At 49.6% G+C, this 13774-nt stretch overlaps 1 protein-coding gene across 10 annotated transcripts in view; it reads right to left on the bottom strand.

Moving 5' to 3' along the window:
- Nucleotides 1-13774, bottom strand: part of GAS7 (growth arrest specific 7) — a 288280-nt gene that overhangs the window by 43368 nt on the left and 231138 nt on the right. For all 10 annotated transcript variants that reach the window (XM_003315659.6, XM_063799747.1, XM_054671054.2 and 7 more), the window contains one exon: nucleotides 4540-4593. In XM_003315659.6, the coding sequence (XP_003315707.2) occupies nucleotides 4540-4593 (54 nt within the window). The remainder of the gene's footprint in view (nucleotides 1-4539; nucleotides 4594-13774) is intronic.

The following is a 13774-nucleotide window of genomic DNA, read 5'->3' as shown; positions in this document are numbered from 1 at the left end:
TTGGTTGTCACAGCTGTGTGGGGTCGAGGGTGGATGCTATTGGCCTCTGGTTGGTAGGGGCCAGGGAAGGTGATACACATCTACAATGCACGGGACAGCTCCCCACAACAAAGTGCTATCCAACCCAAAAGATCAATGGTGCTGAGGCTGAGAAAACCCTGAGTTGACTGACCTGGGTGGAGAGGAAGCATGTTTCCATCCATTGGGATGGAAGATGGAAGAACAGTCCCTTCAGAGAGAGGGAGGCAGTGGCAGCAGAGGGGCATGGTGAGAGGTGTGTGTGCGCAGATGTCCTGGAAGCAATTGGAGCCTCGATGTTTATTTGCAATGGTCTAGTGCAAACGCATGCACAGATGAGGAAACTGAGACACAGAACGTTTAGTTCACTATAAGTGGCAGAGCAGGGTCTAGAACCAGCTTCCTAATTCCTGGGCCACCACTTTTATCCTTGCTGTGTCCTTCTGTGACATCCAGACCTCAAAGTCAAGGCTCCTACGTCCCTGGATCAGAAGGGCTGAGAGGGCCACGTAGCTCCATCCTGCAGTGCTCCAAAGCCCAAGGAGGGAAGAGAAGGTGGGACAGGACTTTCCACATGTGGATTCCTGTCCTCCCCCCGGTTACATTTTCCTGATGGTTAATACCAGGGTCCAGCTGCACCTCTGGAAAGACCTCATCCTCCTCCCAAGGCCTCCCAGGCATAGCAGGAGCTTCACTGCCATCCTAAAGATCCACTTTCTGTTTGTTCAACAAAAGCAAATAATGTGCCAGCCACAGTTCTCAGCGTTTTACATGTATTAGCTCATTGAATCCTCACAACAGCCCTGCAAGGCAGGTGCTATTATTATCCCCATTTTACAGATAAGGAAACTGAGGCACAGAGAGGCTAAGTCACTTATGCAAGATCACACAGTTTGTGCATGGAATAGGTGGACCCAGGGTCTGAACCCACGCAAGCCGGCTTCAGTCTAGGCTCTTAGCCTCTGTCACACTACCTTTCCAACACACTGAGGTATAAATGTGCCAGGTCCCCACCAAAGGCAGGGGCTCAAAAAGGAAGGGTGCTCAAGAGGGAGCCAGAGAGGGGCACGCCTCTCCATGTGTACTGCTCAGGGCAAGTTCCAGCAGGCAGTCCCACCCTCACTTCCCCAGAGACCAGTGTCCTCAACAAAGCCGCGTCTTCGCTCTTGCACCAACTCTGTTTTCTCCAACCCTCAGGTAAATGGAGTGACACCCCCATCCCTCCCCAACTGCTGGGGTCCACTGTGCAGCTGGGGTTCCTGCAGGGCTTTTCCGCACAGGAGCAGCCAGAAGCACAAGGGCTGCCTCCCAGAAGCTCTCTGAGGGGTACGCAGTGGGACACAGCAGCCAGAAAACCACCTGGCTGAGGTGTGAGAGCCACTGAACACACGTGTGACCAAGAGGGCTGACATAGGGAGGCCCCAAGGCATGCCCCTCCCCAAAGTCCTGGCCCAGCAGGAGCCTGTGGGGAACAGAGGCCACAGGCTTCTTGCACGGCCTGTTTGACCACCTTGCCTGCAGCAGAGAAGGGAAAATCGTTTGACAACTGAGGGTTCAAGTCCAACAGGCTCTGAATTTTCTCCCAGAGGAAAGCTGATCTGGGAGGGTATGGGAGAGGAACAAGCCAGCCCCGGAGCTCTGTGGAACAGAGAAGAGTAGACAGGACCCCAAGGGTTCACCTCCAGCCCCTACCCCGGGTTCTGTGGCTACGCTGGGAAGCCCTGAAGCTGAGGACCACAGGTGTCCCCAAATTCCTCTTTCCAGGTGAGGGTGTGGCCGGGTGGCTTTGTTGTCATCTTTTCTGAAATCCTCTAGATTCAGACGCGTTCATGCTCCTGCCAAGGGCTGTGAGCTGCCATGAGCACCCGTCACTCCCAATCAAACAGCACACTCCACCTGCCAGCCCCACACCAGGGACAGCGGAAACAAGACCCAGCAAGGCTGCCAGCCCCTGCCCGTTGCTGTCAGGGGGCCCATGTGTCTGTCCCCTGAAAACCCATAGCCTGGGGAAAAAGGAGCATCAGAATCCAGCTCCATTCTTTCTCTGAATCCACCACCCTTTGCTGCCCAGGCCTGGAAATTTCTGCTCTGTGGGATCAGACAGCACGGGAAGCGGCTCACCTCATCCCTACACACCACAGAAAAGGAAGTTCACGCCCCAGCCTCCTGAGACCTGAGCCATCCCTTTCCCCCTGAGCATCTCCTTCTTGGGAAACCATGAACTCTGGAGGATCAGAACCCAGAGGAAGAGGCTGGGCATGGGAGAGCGGTGTTGTGTGGAAGGGAAAAGGCACCAAGGCCTGGAGACCTGCGGGCCAAGGCCAGGTGGTACACTGGGAAGTGTCCTGGGCCGGCAGCCAGGAGACCTGGGTTCAAGTCCTGGGCTCTGCTCTTCACTTGTTTTGTGACCTCTGGCCAGTCCCTCCTTTGCTCAGTTTCTTTGGCAAAAAATTCTCCAAGGCATGAGTGTTTACTTAAAACCTCTGGGGGACACTGGTTCAAATGCAGATTTTCCAGTCTGGCCCCAGAGAAAACAACTGAAGGTCTGGGGTGCCATCCAGGAATCTGCATTTTAAAAAAGGTCTTGGAAGCTTCAGAATACAATTTGCAGACTCCCTCATGAGAAGCAATGATACGGCTCAGCAGGAAGGGATAGGGAAGGCAGGGATGGGCGAGGTGTGCTGCCCATCAAGGGCCCAACAAGGGCCGCCGTCAGCCCCCTCTGACCACACCCGAAGCTCTGGCTGTAAGAGGGACTCCAGCAGGTGCCCCACCCCGTGGCCTGGGCACCATCACTAAACGCCTTTAAGGCAACCCTCCACGACATAACACTCTGCTTTTCACTTTGCATTTTTGTTTTTCTTCTAGAATTCAAATATGTCTCCCACTCCGACCCCCCTCTTTCTCCTCCCCCTCCTTTTTATGTATTTCAGAAGACTCTGGAGAGCTCCTGCTGTGCCCCAGCATTCTGGGGCATTTTGTGACAATTTGAAGATGGGGACTGTACCCTCTGGAACTCTGCACCTGAGCCTGCGCACACCCCCTACCCACCAGCTCCATCAACTCCACCAGTAACAGGGAGGCTGCTGCTACCCCACAGTCCAAGCAGGCTGAGTCGTTCTGCCCAGCCCTTGGAGACACCGTCCATCAGCACAGGGCATTCCAAAGGAGCTCATGACACAAGGAACCCAAGCCAGCTCCAGAAGGGGCACTGTGGTAAGGACATAGATTTCAAATCCTGATACTTCCCAGCTGGGTGACCATGAGCAAGGTGCGGCTCTGTGCCTCAGTTTCCTCATCTGTAAACAGTGTGATGATAGTGTGCACAGAGCACTTACTATATGCAGGCTCTGTTCTAAGTGCTTTCCATGGATGGACCCATTTAGTCCCTACACCATCCCTAAGGCAGAGACCACCCACTACCCCCCATTTCCCCACTTGACAGTTATTGACTGAGACGGGAAGAAGTCAAGAAACTTGCCCCAGGCTGTTGCACAGTTATTAATATAACCGACACTCTGGCCTCAGAGTCCATGTTCATCATCGTTATACTATATTGATTCCACGACTGACACTTCATATAGCTAATGGACAATTAAATGAGCCGCTTGGATCACTACATGTGCATAATAAATGCACACAAAAGTTGCAGCAATTGTTATTGTTAATTGTTTACCTACACTTTTTCTCCCAAAGCAGGATGTGCAGCCTGGATGAAGCAGGGAAATGCACCCACTCTTGGTTTTGTCTCCACGGGGGTGGTCGGAATGGCTCAGAGCTGTGTGAGTTGGAGCCTAAGAGAGCGATCCCCCATTCCCTGCTCTCCTGCCCTTGTGCCAAAATAGCAAACCTGCGACCACACTTCTCAGGCCTGTGCCCCTCAGGGGGCAATGATGTCCAGCCTCACCTGCCCCAAACACAGGGCTGAGGAGCAGAGGTGGAGTGTGGGGCTCCCCCTCATCTCTGCATGGGGGTGGGTGGGGTGGGCTCTCCCTCATCTCCACATGGGGTTGGGCATCTCGAAGCGCCCTGGGAGGCAGGCTGGCCACTCTAGGCAGAAGCTGCCTGCTCCCCTCAGGGACTCCTAGGAACTCTATTCTTAGGACGCTTTCTCTTGCTTTTAACTTTGACATCTTCCAGAAGTTACCCCGCACAAAAGCAACCCTGCCGTGGCTGTAATTTACACGTCACATCACTTGCGCTGAGCACAGTCCACCCCCTTCAACCCACTCCCGCACGCGTACCTTCCCCTCCTGCCCTGAAAAAACGGCTTCGGCATCATCCCAGCCATCCTCCTTCCACTTGTTCACCAGGAGAGAAGTGAAATGTGAAATTGACAGGAGAAGGGGAGGTGGGAGGGGCATGTGGATGGGGAACTTCAGTGAAATCCGAGCTTTGGAACTTCCCCGTTTCCAGGTTGGGCATCACTTCTGCTTGGCGGTCCACATCGCCATGGCAACAGCCCAGCCAAATGCCCCAGCTCGCAGCCCACCCTGAGGGCGCCCCTCGGGAGCCACTTACTGTGATGGTGTTTTCCTTGCTCTGCTTTTTGCTTGGCGATGAGGATCCCAGGTTCTGGGGAGAGAGGCAAGAAACATCGTCAAAGCTGTTCTCCATATTGGACATTTTTTCCCCCCATTCAGGTTCCCTGAGGGTGGAGGCGCAGGGGAAGTTCAGGGATGCTCAGTCTGAATCCTAAGTCACCATATTCTGGGCCAGGGCAAGCAGGGGTCTCCCTGACCCCACGCTGTTCCCACGCCCAGCTCTCGGGCTGAAGGCGAATTAAGGAAGCCTCCTGCACAGGCTCTGAGAGAACTGCTCCAAACCAGGTCTCCCCTCCTCTTCTCTCAGTCTGTGATTTGGGGAGTTAACCCCTCCGCTGCCCTCTGCTGGTGAACGTTCCGCGTGCCGCTTGCCGCCTGAAGCCGCGGAATCCACTGGGGAGAAGAGAGTTAAGGCCACCACCTCCTGGCACTGAGGAATCAGCACACGACATTTTATTCTGAAACCCCCCGGGTCCAAAACGTCAAACCTAAATACACACAATGTGCACTGGGGCGCTGCTCGGTCACCTCCCTGACTCCCCGCTCCCCCAACCCCGTGAGCCAGGAGGGATTTCTCAGCCAAACCGACTTCCAGCTTCCACTCAGTCTTTGTATTGCCTTTTGATGTCTTCCACCGCCAGTAAGAAAACCAGAGTCCCAAGTACCTCTGAGCCTGGGGTCCTCAGCAGTTTGCCAAAGTCCTGGGATCGTTCTGGCAGAGAAAATTAAGGACTGCCAGTGCAAAATGCTACACGTGTCCTAAGAGCCTACGACTCCAAAGAATGTTTGATTCTGGGTCTCTGTTGTTCTATTAGCAATTATGTTGGGGGCTCAATACCAGAGATCCCCAAGCAGGACCTGGGATGTCTCCTATCCTGAGCCACACAGCAACCTGGGAAGCAGGCTTACCCCTAAGGCACCGCAGGTGGCCATCACACATGTGCCCCAGGACTTGTGCATGACCTTACTCTTTTTTTTTTTTTTTTTAAGATGGAGTGTCATTCTGTCACCCAGGTTGGAGTGCAGTGGCGTGATCATGGCTCACAGCAACCTCTGCCTCCCAGGTTCAAGCAATTCTCCTGCCTCAGCCTCCTGAGTAGCTGGGATTACAGGTACCCGCCAGCACGCCCGGCTAATTTTTATATTTTTAGTAGAGACAGGGTTTCACCATGTTGGCCAGGCTGGTCTCGAACTTTTGACCTCAGGTGATCCACCTGTCTCAGCCTCCCAAAGTGCTGGGATTATAGGCATGAGCCACTGCGGCCAGCCTGGCCTTACTCTTCCTTGGTAGAATGTAAGGAAGTGGCTGTCACTTTATAGATAAAGGCCAGAAAAAGGATGGAGGGGCTTCAACAAGAGGGAACCACCGGCTCGGTGGGGGGGGCACCCCGCCCCTCAGGCCAGCACGACCCTGGACACCTGGCCAAATGACCATCTGCAGGTGAGGGCCAGCCTTTGCCTCAGAAACCCGTCAGCAAATTAGGCAAACCAGGGAGCTTGACTATGCCCCTGCTAAGGTCTCATACCCTTACTCCCATACAGTCTTACTTGGGTTGCTACTTAAAGTCAACTCAGGAAAACTGATATCCTTAAGGTGTCTAGCAAAAATGAACCTTACAGAGCATTAATTTCACAGACAAGAAAATGATTACTAGCCTTGAGACCCTGGCCAGAGAATCTGACTTCTTTGAGCCTCAATTTCTCCATCTGTCAAATGGATGGTCATCACTGGTCCTCAAGCTTTGAGGTGCATCAGAATCAACTGAGGAAAAGGTGTCCAAAATAGAGTCCCAGCTGCACTCTCAGCTGCTGGGCCTGATCCAGCAGGTCCCAGGTGGTGCCAGCACCTCTGATTTGCAGAATCTGTGGACCTCACTCAGAGACACATGGATCTGATCTACACTGTGGTTTCACTGAGGTACCTCTACTTACAGCAACTCCTCTAGCGACCCCAACGGGCTCCTGGCCAGCGTCAACTTTATGGCCAACTACAGCTTCCATAGACATTTTTAGCGCATCATCTCATCCAGCTGGCCCACCCTATACCTTCCCACTTGACAAAACTGCACAGGGAGAAAGGCAGACGGAGGCTACATGGCAGGAGGTACCAGTCACCAAGGAGAAGAGACAGGGATAGGAGTCTCTCTCTCCATAGGTTCATTCACGTACAGACACTAGCCAAACAAATACATGGCAGGAAGGGGAAAGAGTAGCCTATGGGATGGATTCTGCAGTCTGCAGGAGTCTGTCTTCCTGTCATGGACACATTACCACCATCACCACTGCATTCCCACTGCAGCCCCCCAGAGAGGGGAACCAGCACTCCAGCAGCCTTGGCAACAGCCTTCGAGTCTACCTATGGATGCTGATGATGTTGGTGATGAGGGGGCTAAGAGGGGAGAAGCAATGCAAGAGCGACTGTCTACTGAGTGCTTGCTTATTACGGCAGGCTCCAGGTTAGCCATCTGACATATTTAATCTCATTTCATCCTTACAACCCCAGCAAGTTAAATGGCATCAACTCCATTTTGCAGATCATGAAATGGGGGCTTGCAGAAGTAAAACTGTCCAGGGTCACAAGGCTATGGTAAATAGAGGAGTGGAAATTAGAATCCAAGCCTGCATAACTCTTTCCTCTATCTTCCGCCATCTCTCCACTCTGAGACCTGAGACAATATTTTGTTTTCCATGTGTCTTTGCAGGAAGGCAAAAAAGATTTCCATCAACCACAAACATATATTTTGGGACCACTGTGTATAAATCTCTGTAGAATAAGGCTTGACGCAGAGGTCGCACCTCCTCCTTATAACTTGGCTAGGATAGGAATACAAGTAATGGCATTGAGGGTGGGTGTTCCACGTGTAGGTGTCAGCACCTTCCCTGGTCTCTGCTCTATTAGCAGTGTTTTACTTCAACCACTGAGGGCCAAGGTAGATCACAGGCAATCTCAGGCTCTGCCTGTGCTGCTGCTAACCTGTGCCTACTGCTCCAACTTCATATACATATCATGTGCATTTTATACACACACACACACACACACACACACGTGACACACACACTCTCATAATGCTCCACTGAAAGGGCCCAGAAGGAATGACATCTCATCACAGTGACAACATCTACTGGCTAGAAATTGGTTTCCAAATATTACCGGAAGCTCCTTGATACTAATTTCAAAGGCAGGTATTTGGAATATCCTATTGTACCAAGAGGTAAGAAAGTATTCAGAGAATAATGGAGAGATAACAAAAGAACATAAACAACTTAAAGGGCTACCACAGGCCAAATCTGGGACAATATGCACAAATATGAATGAATGACTGCAACTCACTAACTAACTCCAAAGGGGAAGGGAGAGAACATTTATTTCAGAAGAATGCCAATAAAAAATGTACAAGAAATTGGATGACCACCATTTGCAAACCCCAGCCTCAAAGGGGACTCAGGCCATGATCTTCAAGGATGCTGAAAGCAGTGGATGGAAAGACTGCCAGGGCACAGGATACTCACAGGGTCTTACACTGGCACCTCACAGATGACTGACAAATTAGAAAGGGAAAATGTACCCCTGCAAAGGAGAAATCTGGCAGTCAGCACCTTAACCGAGAGTGCAAACTGAGCCTCATGAGTAGGGTGCTAACCTGGGTGGTTGTGCCCTCAAATGCAGTAAAAAGAACCCCACATGCCCTGTCCAGCTATTCTTGCCCAAACTCCAGAACCTGAACCTAAGCATAAGAGAACAGTCAGACCAAGAATGCAGGTTATTCTACAAGACACCTGACCTGGACTCCTCAAAAATAAATCGTCAAGGTGATGAAAAAAAAAAAAAAGAAAAAAAGGTGTAAGGGATTGAGTGTAGAGGCAATGAGATTGAGGCAACAACTTGGATGAAACGTTCTATCCATATGACAGAATATTCTTCAGCCATAAAAAGGAATGGAGTGCTCATCCATGCCGCGATGTGAATGAACCTTGGAATTCCAGGTGAAAGAGGCCAGACACAAAAGACCACAGATAGTATGATACCATTTATATGAAATGTCCAGAAGAGGCAAAGCCACAGAGACAGAAAGATTAGGGGCTGCCTAAGTCTTCAGGGGATTCTGCTTGGGTTGATGAAAATGTTCTAAAATAGATTTGATGATGGTTGTAAAACTTTGTAAATATAGTAAAAAAACACTGAATTGTATACACTTTAAATGGGTGAACTGTATGGGTATGTGAATTATAGCTCAATACAGCAGTTTTTTGGCGGGGGAAGAGAGAGAGAGAGAGAAACAACAGAGACACAGCAACCAGTGTATCTGTGTGTGAACCTGAAGGGATCCTGGACTGGGGAGAAAAGCAGCTATAAAAGGGATTTGGGGTCCAGGTATGGTGGCACACACCTGTAACCCTAGGCTTTGAGAGGTTGAGGTGGGAGGATCGCTTGAGCCCAGGAGTTCTAGGATTCACAAGCTATAATGGTGTCACTGTACTGTAGCCTGAGGGACAGAACAAGACCCCATCTCTCTCTTTTTTCTTTCTTAAAAAAAGGCATTTTTTGAGACAATTGAGGAATCTGGAGTGTATATATTAGGCGGCATTATTGAATTAATGTTTTCTTAAATATGATAATGGTATTATCATTATGTCTTCTTCCTGGAAGATACATTCTGAAATATTTGCATTTAAAACAGTAAGTCAGAAATGTGGTTTAAAATAATCTAGGGGGTGGAGGGCAAGGGGATTGGGGGAGGGGATGGGAGCACAAATAAAACAAGATTGGCCAAAGGCAGGTAATCGTTGGGCTTAACAGATTTGTGGTACCTTATTATATATTCCCTCTACTTTTGCAAAGGCTTGCAAATGCCTATAATAAGAGTATTTGTTTTAAATTTCCTTTGCCTGTGATTCCAGAGAACTCTTCCCTTCCATTTATTTTGTAAAGGCCTGCCCAGGGGTCAGGACACCCCACCTGGGCATCTCTGCATCACCCTGAGGCCTGGCAGGGGGTGATACCACACAGGAAGTGCTTGGTAAACTGGAGTGGGTCATTCACAAGTGATTCAGCAGGCCCCCGACTCCAAATGTCTTCTCAGCCCATTTCCTCCCCCCCTGCAAATAATCTGGGTCCCATCCCTTCAGCAGGTGGGATCCTGTACAAAACCCCTCAATGGCTTCCCAGTGCAGTTAGGATAACCCCTGAGCTCCTCGTGGCAGGCCTGCGCAGACTACCCCAGCCTCATTTCCCACCCTCCCTATTCCTGCTGATTTAGTAAGCCACAGCCACACTGGGTCTCTATGCGTAAACACGGTTCCCCCTTGCTGCCTCCAGGCATCCACGATGCTATTCCCTCCCCTGGAAAGCTATTCTTTCCCCACCTCTTTGCCAAGTGAAACCCTTGCTCATCATTCCAGTCTTAGAATAGGTATCTTTTCTTAAGGTACCTTAATTCCTGACATTTCCAGCACCAGGCTAGGTTCTCACAGCATTCACTTCCTCCAGCCTTTATCACTGCTGAAATTGCACCATTATTTATCTACTGTTTCTCCCACACCAGCCATAAAACTCCATCAACGCAGGGCTATAGATATCACCTATGTCTCAGTGCCTGACAAAGACCGAAATTGCTCAATAAGAACATGTGTTATTGAATTATTGAGGTAGGTAGGAGGTGGTGGAGATTAAACATCTCACCTCTTTCTCCACTTTGAACTCCACGCTCCAATGGGTCCCTTAAGTTTCCAAGCCCTTCGTCCCATTCTCTTTCCTCTCTCCTGTGTCTAGAGGGTCTTCCTGGGAAGTTCGTGAGAAGCCAGAACAATTGAAAGGTGGATCACAAAAAGGCCCAGGCACTGGTGGGCAGGAAGGGAAGGGACCCACCAAGACGCGATTCTGCAAAGGCAGCAAGACTATTAGCCTTTGATCTAGAACCGGAAATACCATTTGACCCAGCAATCCTATTACTGAGTATACCCAAAGGAATATAAGTCATTCTACTATAAAGACACATGCACACGTGTTTATTGCTACACTATTTACAACAGCAAAGACTTGGAACCAACCCAAATGCCCATCAATGATAGACTAGATAAAGAAAATGTGGCATATATACATAATGGAATAGTATGCAGCCATAAAACAGAATGAGTTCATGTCCTTTGTAGGGACATGGATGAAGCTGGAGGCCATCATTCTCAGCAAACACAGGAACAGAAAACTAAACACCGCATGTTCTCACTCATAAGTGGGAGCTGAACAATGAGACCATATGGACACCGGTCGGGGAACATCACACACCAGGACCTATCGGGGCGTGGGGGATAAGGGGAGGGAGAGCATTAGGACAAATACCTACTGCACGCAGGGCTTAAAATCTAGATGACAGGTTGATAGGTGCAACAAACCACCACGGCACATGTATACCTATGTAACAAACCTGCACGTTCTGCACATGTATCCCAGAACTTAAAGTAAAATAAAAAATAAAAAAAGATGATTCGCCTTTGATCCCTCGCCTCTGCCCCCGAATCAGGTGGGCTGCATTTATCCAGTACCCGGGCCGACTGCCCCAGGGCTGCAGAATTGAAACCCTCCACTGGGTGGCACCAGATCACCACCTCCTGTGCCCACCCATCCAGGTCTCCAAGGGCTGAGTGAAGGAGCGGGGCAGGCACCCTCAGGAACTGTGGGGCACCCACTATCAGTCCTCCCCATGACATAGTATGGTGGGGACACGTTACTGGTGTCCATGGAAAGTCCCTGTCCCCATCCCCCGGCACTCACCCCCCAAAATTCTTTTTTTTTTGGAGATGGAGTCTCGCTCTGTCGCCCAGGCTAGAGTGCAGTGGTGCGATCTCGGCTCACTGCAAGCTCCGCCTCCCTGGTTCATGCCATTCTCCTGCCTCAGCCTCCCGAGTAGCTGGGACTACAGGTGCCCGCCACCACGCCCGGCTAATTTTTTGTATTTTTAGTAGAGATGGGGTCTCACAGTGTTAGCCAGGATGGTCTCGATCTCCTGACCTCCTGATCTGCCTGCCTCAGCCTCCCAAAGTGCTGGGATTACAGGCTTGAGCCACCACGCCCGGCCCCCTCCCCACAAAATTCTAATATTCCTGATCAGCTTGCTCAAGGAGGGGCAGCTAAGCAGGGGGCGGAAGGAGATCACAACCGGGTTTTGAGATCTGGGGCTTTCCAGTCTAGGTTTTGTCACTGTAACCCTGAACATGCCACTTTATCCACCCCACACGCCTCATCTCAAGTGTTCCTTTGCTCATTTATTCATTTATTGATGTTTAAGTGTAGTTATCATGAGTGGTAACTGACAGCAGGGATGGTGAATCTACTCGTCTGCATGCTGGGGTGGGGTCTATACCTGGGGACCCTTTGTTGGTAGAGCTCTCTGTAAACACCAAACCTTCTTAACCTATTTCTATGTTTAACTCTTGGCACCTTTTTGGATAACCAGCCTGCAGGTTCACAAACCAGGACAAAAAGTAGTAGCTAGCTGGGCGTGGTGGCCGGCGCCTGCAGTCCCAGCTACTCCAGAGGCTGAGGCGGGAGGATTGTTTGAGCCCAGCAGTTCCAAGCTGAGGTCACAGTGATCTATGATCACCTCTGTGAACAGCCAGTGCATTCCGGCAAGGGCAACACAGGGACACCCTGTTTCCTAATTATTTTTAACTTAAAAAAGTAGTAGCTTTTATATCCAAATGTTACCCTTTCAAAGCCTAAAAGAATAACATTCTACCTCCTGATCCTGGGACTGGTGAACAACGCACGTTCGCCCTCTCCATATACTACATGATTTATTTTTGTTACCCTGATGACACCTCAGCTCCCAAGGTTACCGTCCAAAAAGAGTCTGACTCATAGGTAGATAGGCAGCCACTATCTACCCGGGCCTGCATCTCCAGAGCTCGCCTCTCCTGAATTCCCCATACAGGTACCTACTTTGTAGCTTTTTTTTTTTTTTTTAAGTAAAAAATTGTATCTGCCTTCTATAAAAGTAAAAGGTGTTCATTTTAGGAAATTTGAAAAATAACAACAAGTGTAAAGAAAATAAAATGACCCATGATCTTAGACCAAAGCCTCTCAACTTCAGCACGATTCATGTTTTCAAGTTGAGCACTTCTGTGCTGTGGTGTCCCATGCCTTGCGAGATACTTAGCATCATCCCTGGTGTCACCTACTAGTTGCCAGTAGCACCCCCTCCCCAGGTGTGACAATCCAAATGTCTCCAGACATTGTCAAAAGTCCCAATTGATAGCCATGATCTCAGACGCAGACAGAGCCACCGTACATTTTCCAGTTTTTCTTCTAGTCCTTCTTCCTAAGTATGGATAAGTATAGATTTCCTTCTGCCAAATAAGACTGACTATATATGCAATGTGTGTCCTACTTTTTTTTTACTCTATTTTATGTTGTGAGTACTTTCCCAAATTATTGCATTTTCTTCAGAAGCATGCTTGCTAACGGCTGCATAATATCACTGGCTAACCTCCAGCGCCATCATCCCTTTTACCCATCCTCTGTTGCAGGACAGTTAGGCTGGGTCTAGTGTTATGGTGCTGTAAATAATGTGTGAGTGAATAGCCTTGCACATAAATCAGAACCCCTCAAGATACCCCAAGAACAGACACTAGACAAGAAATCCCTGTGTCGATGGCTTATAATGCACAGTGTTAAATCAGCTTCTGAGGTATCAGTTATACCAGTGTCCATTCTTTAAAATAGATGAGTAACAACTTCACAGTATTTCAGAAGGGATTATGTTTTATCAGGGAAGAAAGAATGATTTTGAGGATAGGGAGCTGTTTCTCATATTCTTCCTGATGATGCCCAGGGTAACACCAGATTTCTGTCATCGTTGCTGAACCACATCAGAATTTAGGCTGATGTCTTCCAAAACAGTCTCAAATCAGGAGACAAAAGTAAGTTTCACTTCAAACAGGTTAACAGAATCTGTGTTGAGAAGGCAAGCTGGGAGCTCAGCAGGAAACATACAAAGCCAGGGTTGATTCATGATGGGTGACATGAGCAGAGGAGAGAAGGAGACCGATAGGCCAGCTGTGTGCTACTGACTGCTAGTCCACTGCTCGGGAGTGGTCCTCAGACCTACAGCATCAGCGTCACCTCGGAGCTGGCTGGAAACCCAGAACCTCAGCCCCCACCCTAGATCTCCTGGATTAGAATCTGCATTTTAACAAGAGGCCCAGCTCACTCTAAG

The sequence above is a fragment of the Pan troglodytes genome, chromosome 19, assembly GCF_028858775.2.
Source record: "Pan troglodytes isolate AG18354 chromosome 19, NHGRI_mPanTro3-v2.0_pri, whole genome shotgun sequence".
In the NCBI taxonomy this organism is placed as follows: Eukaryota; Metazoa; Chordata; class Mammalia; order Primates; family Hominidae; genus Pan; species Pan troglodytes.
This window is presented reverse-complemented; position numbering and strand designations above follow the sequence as displayed.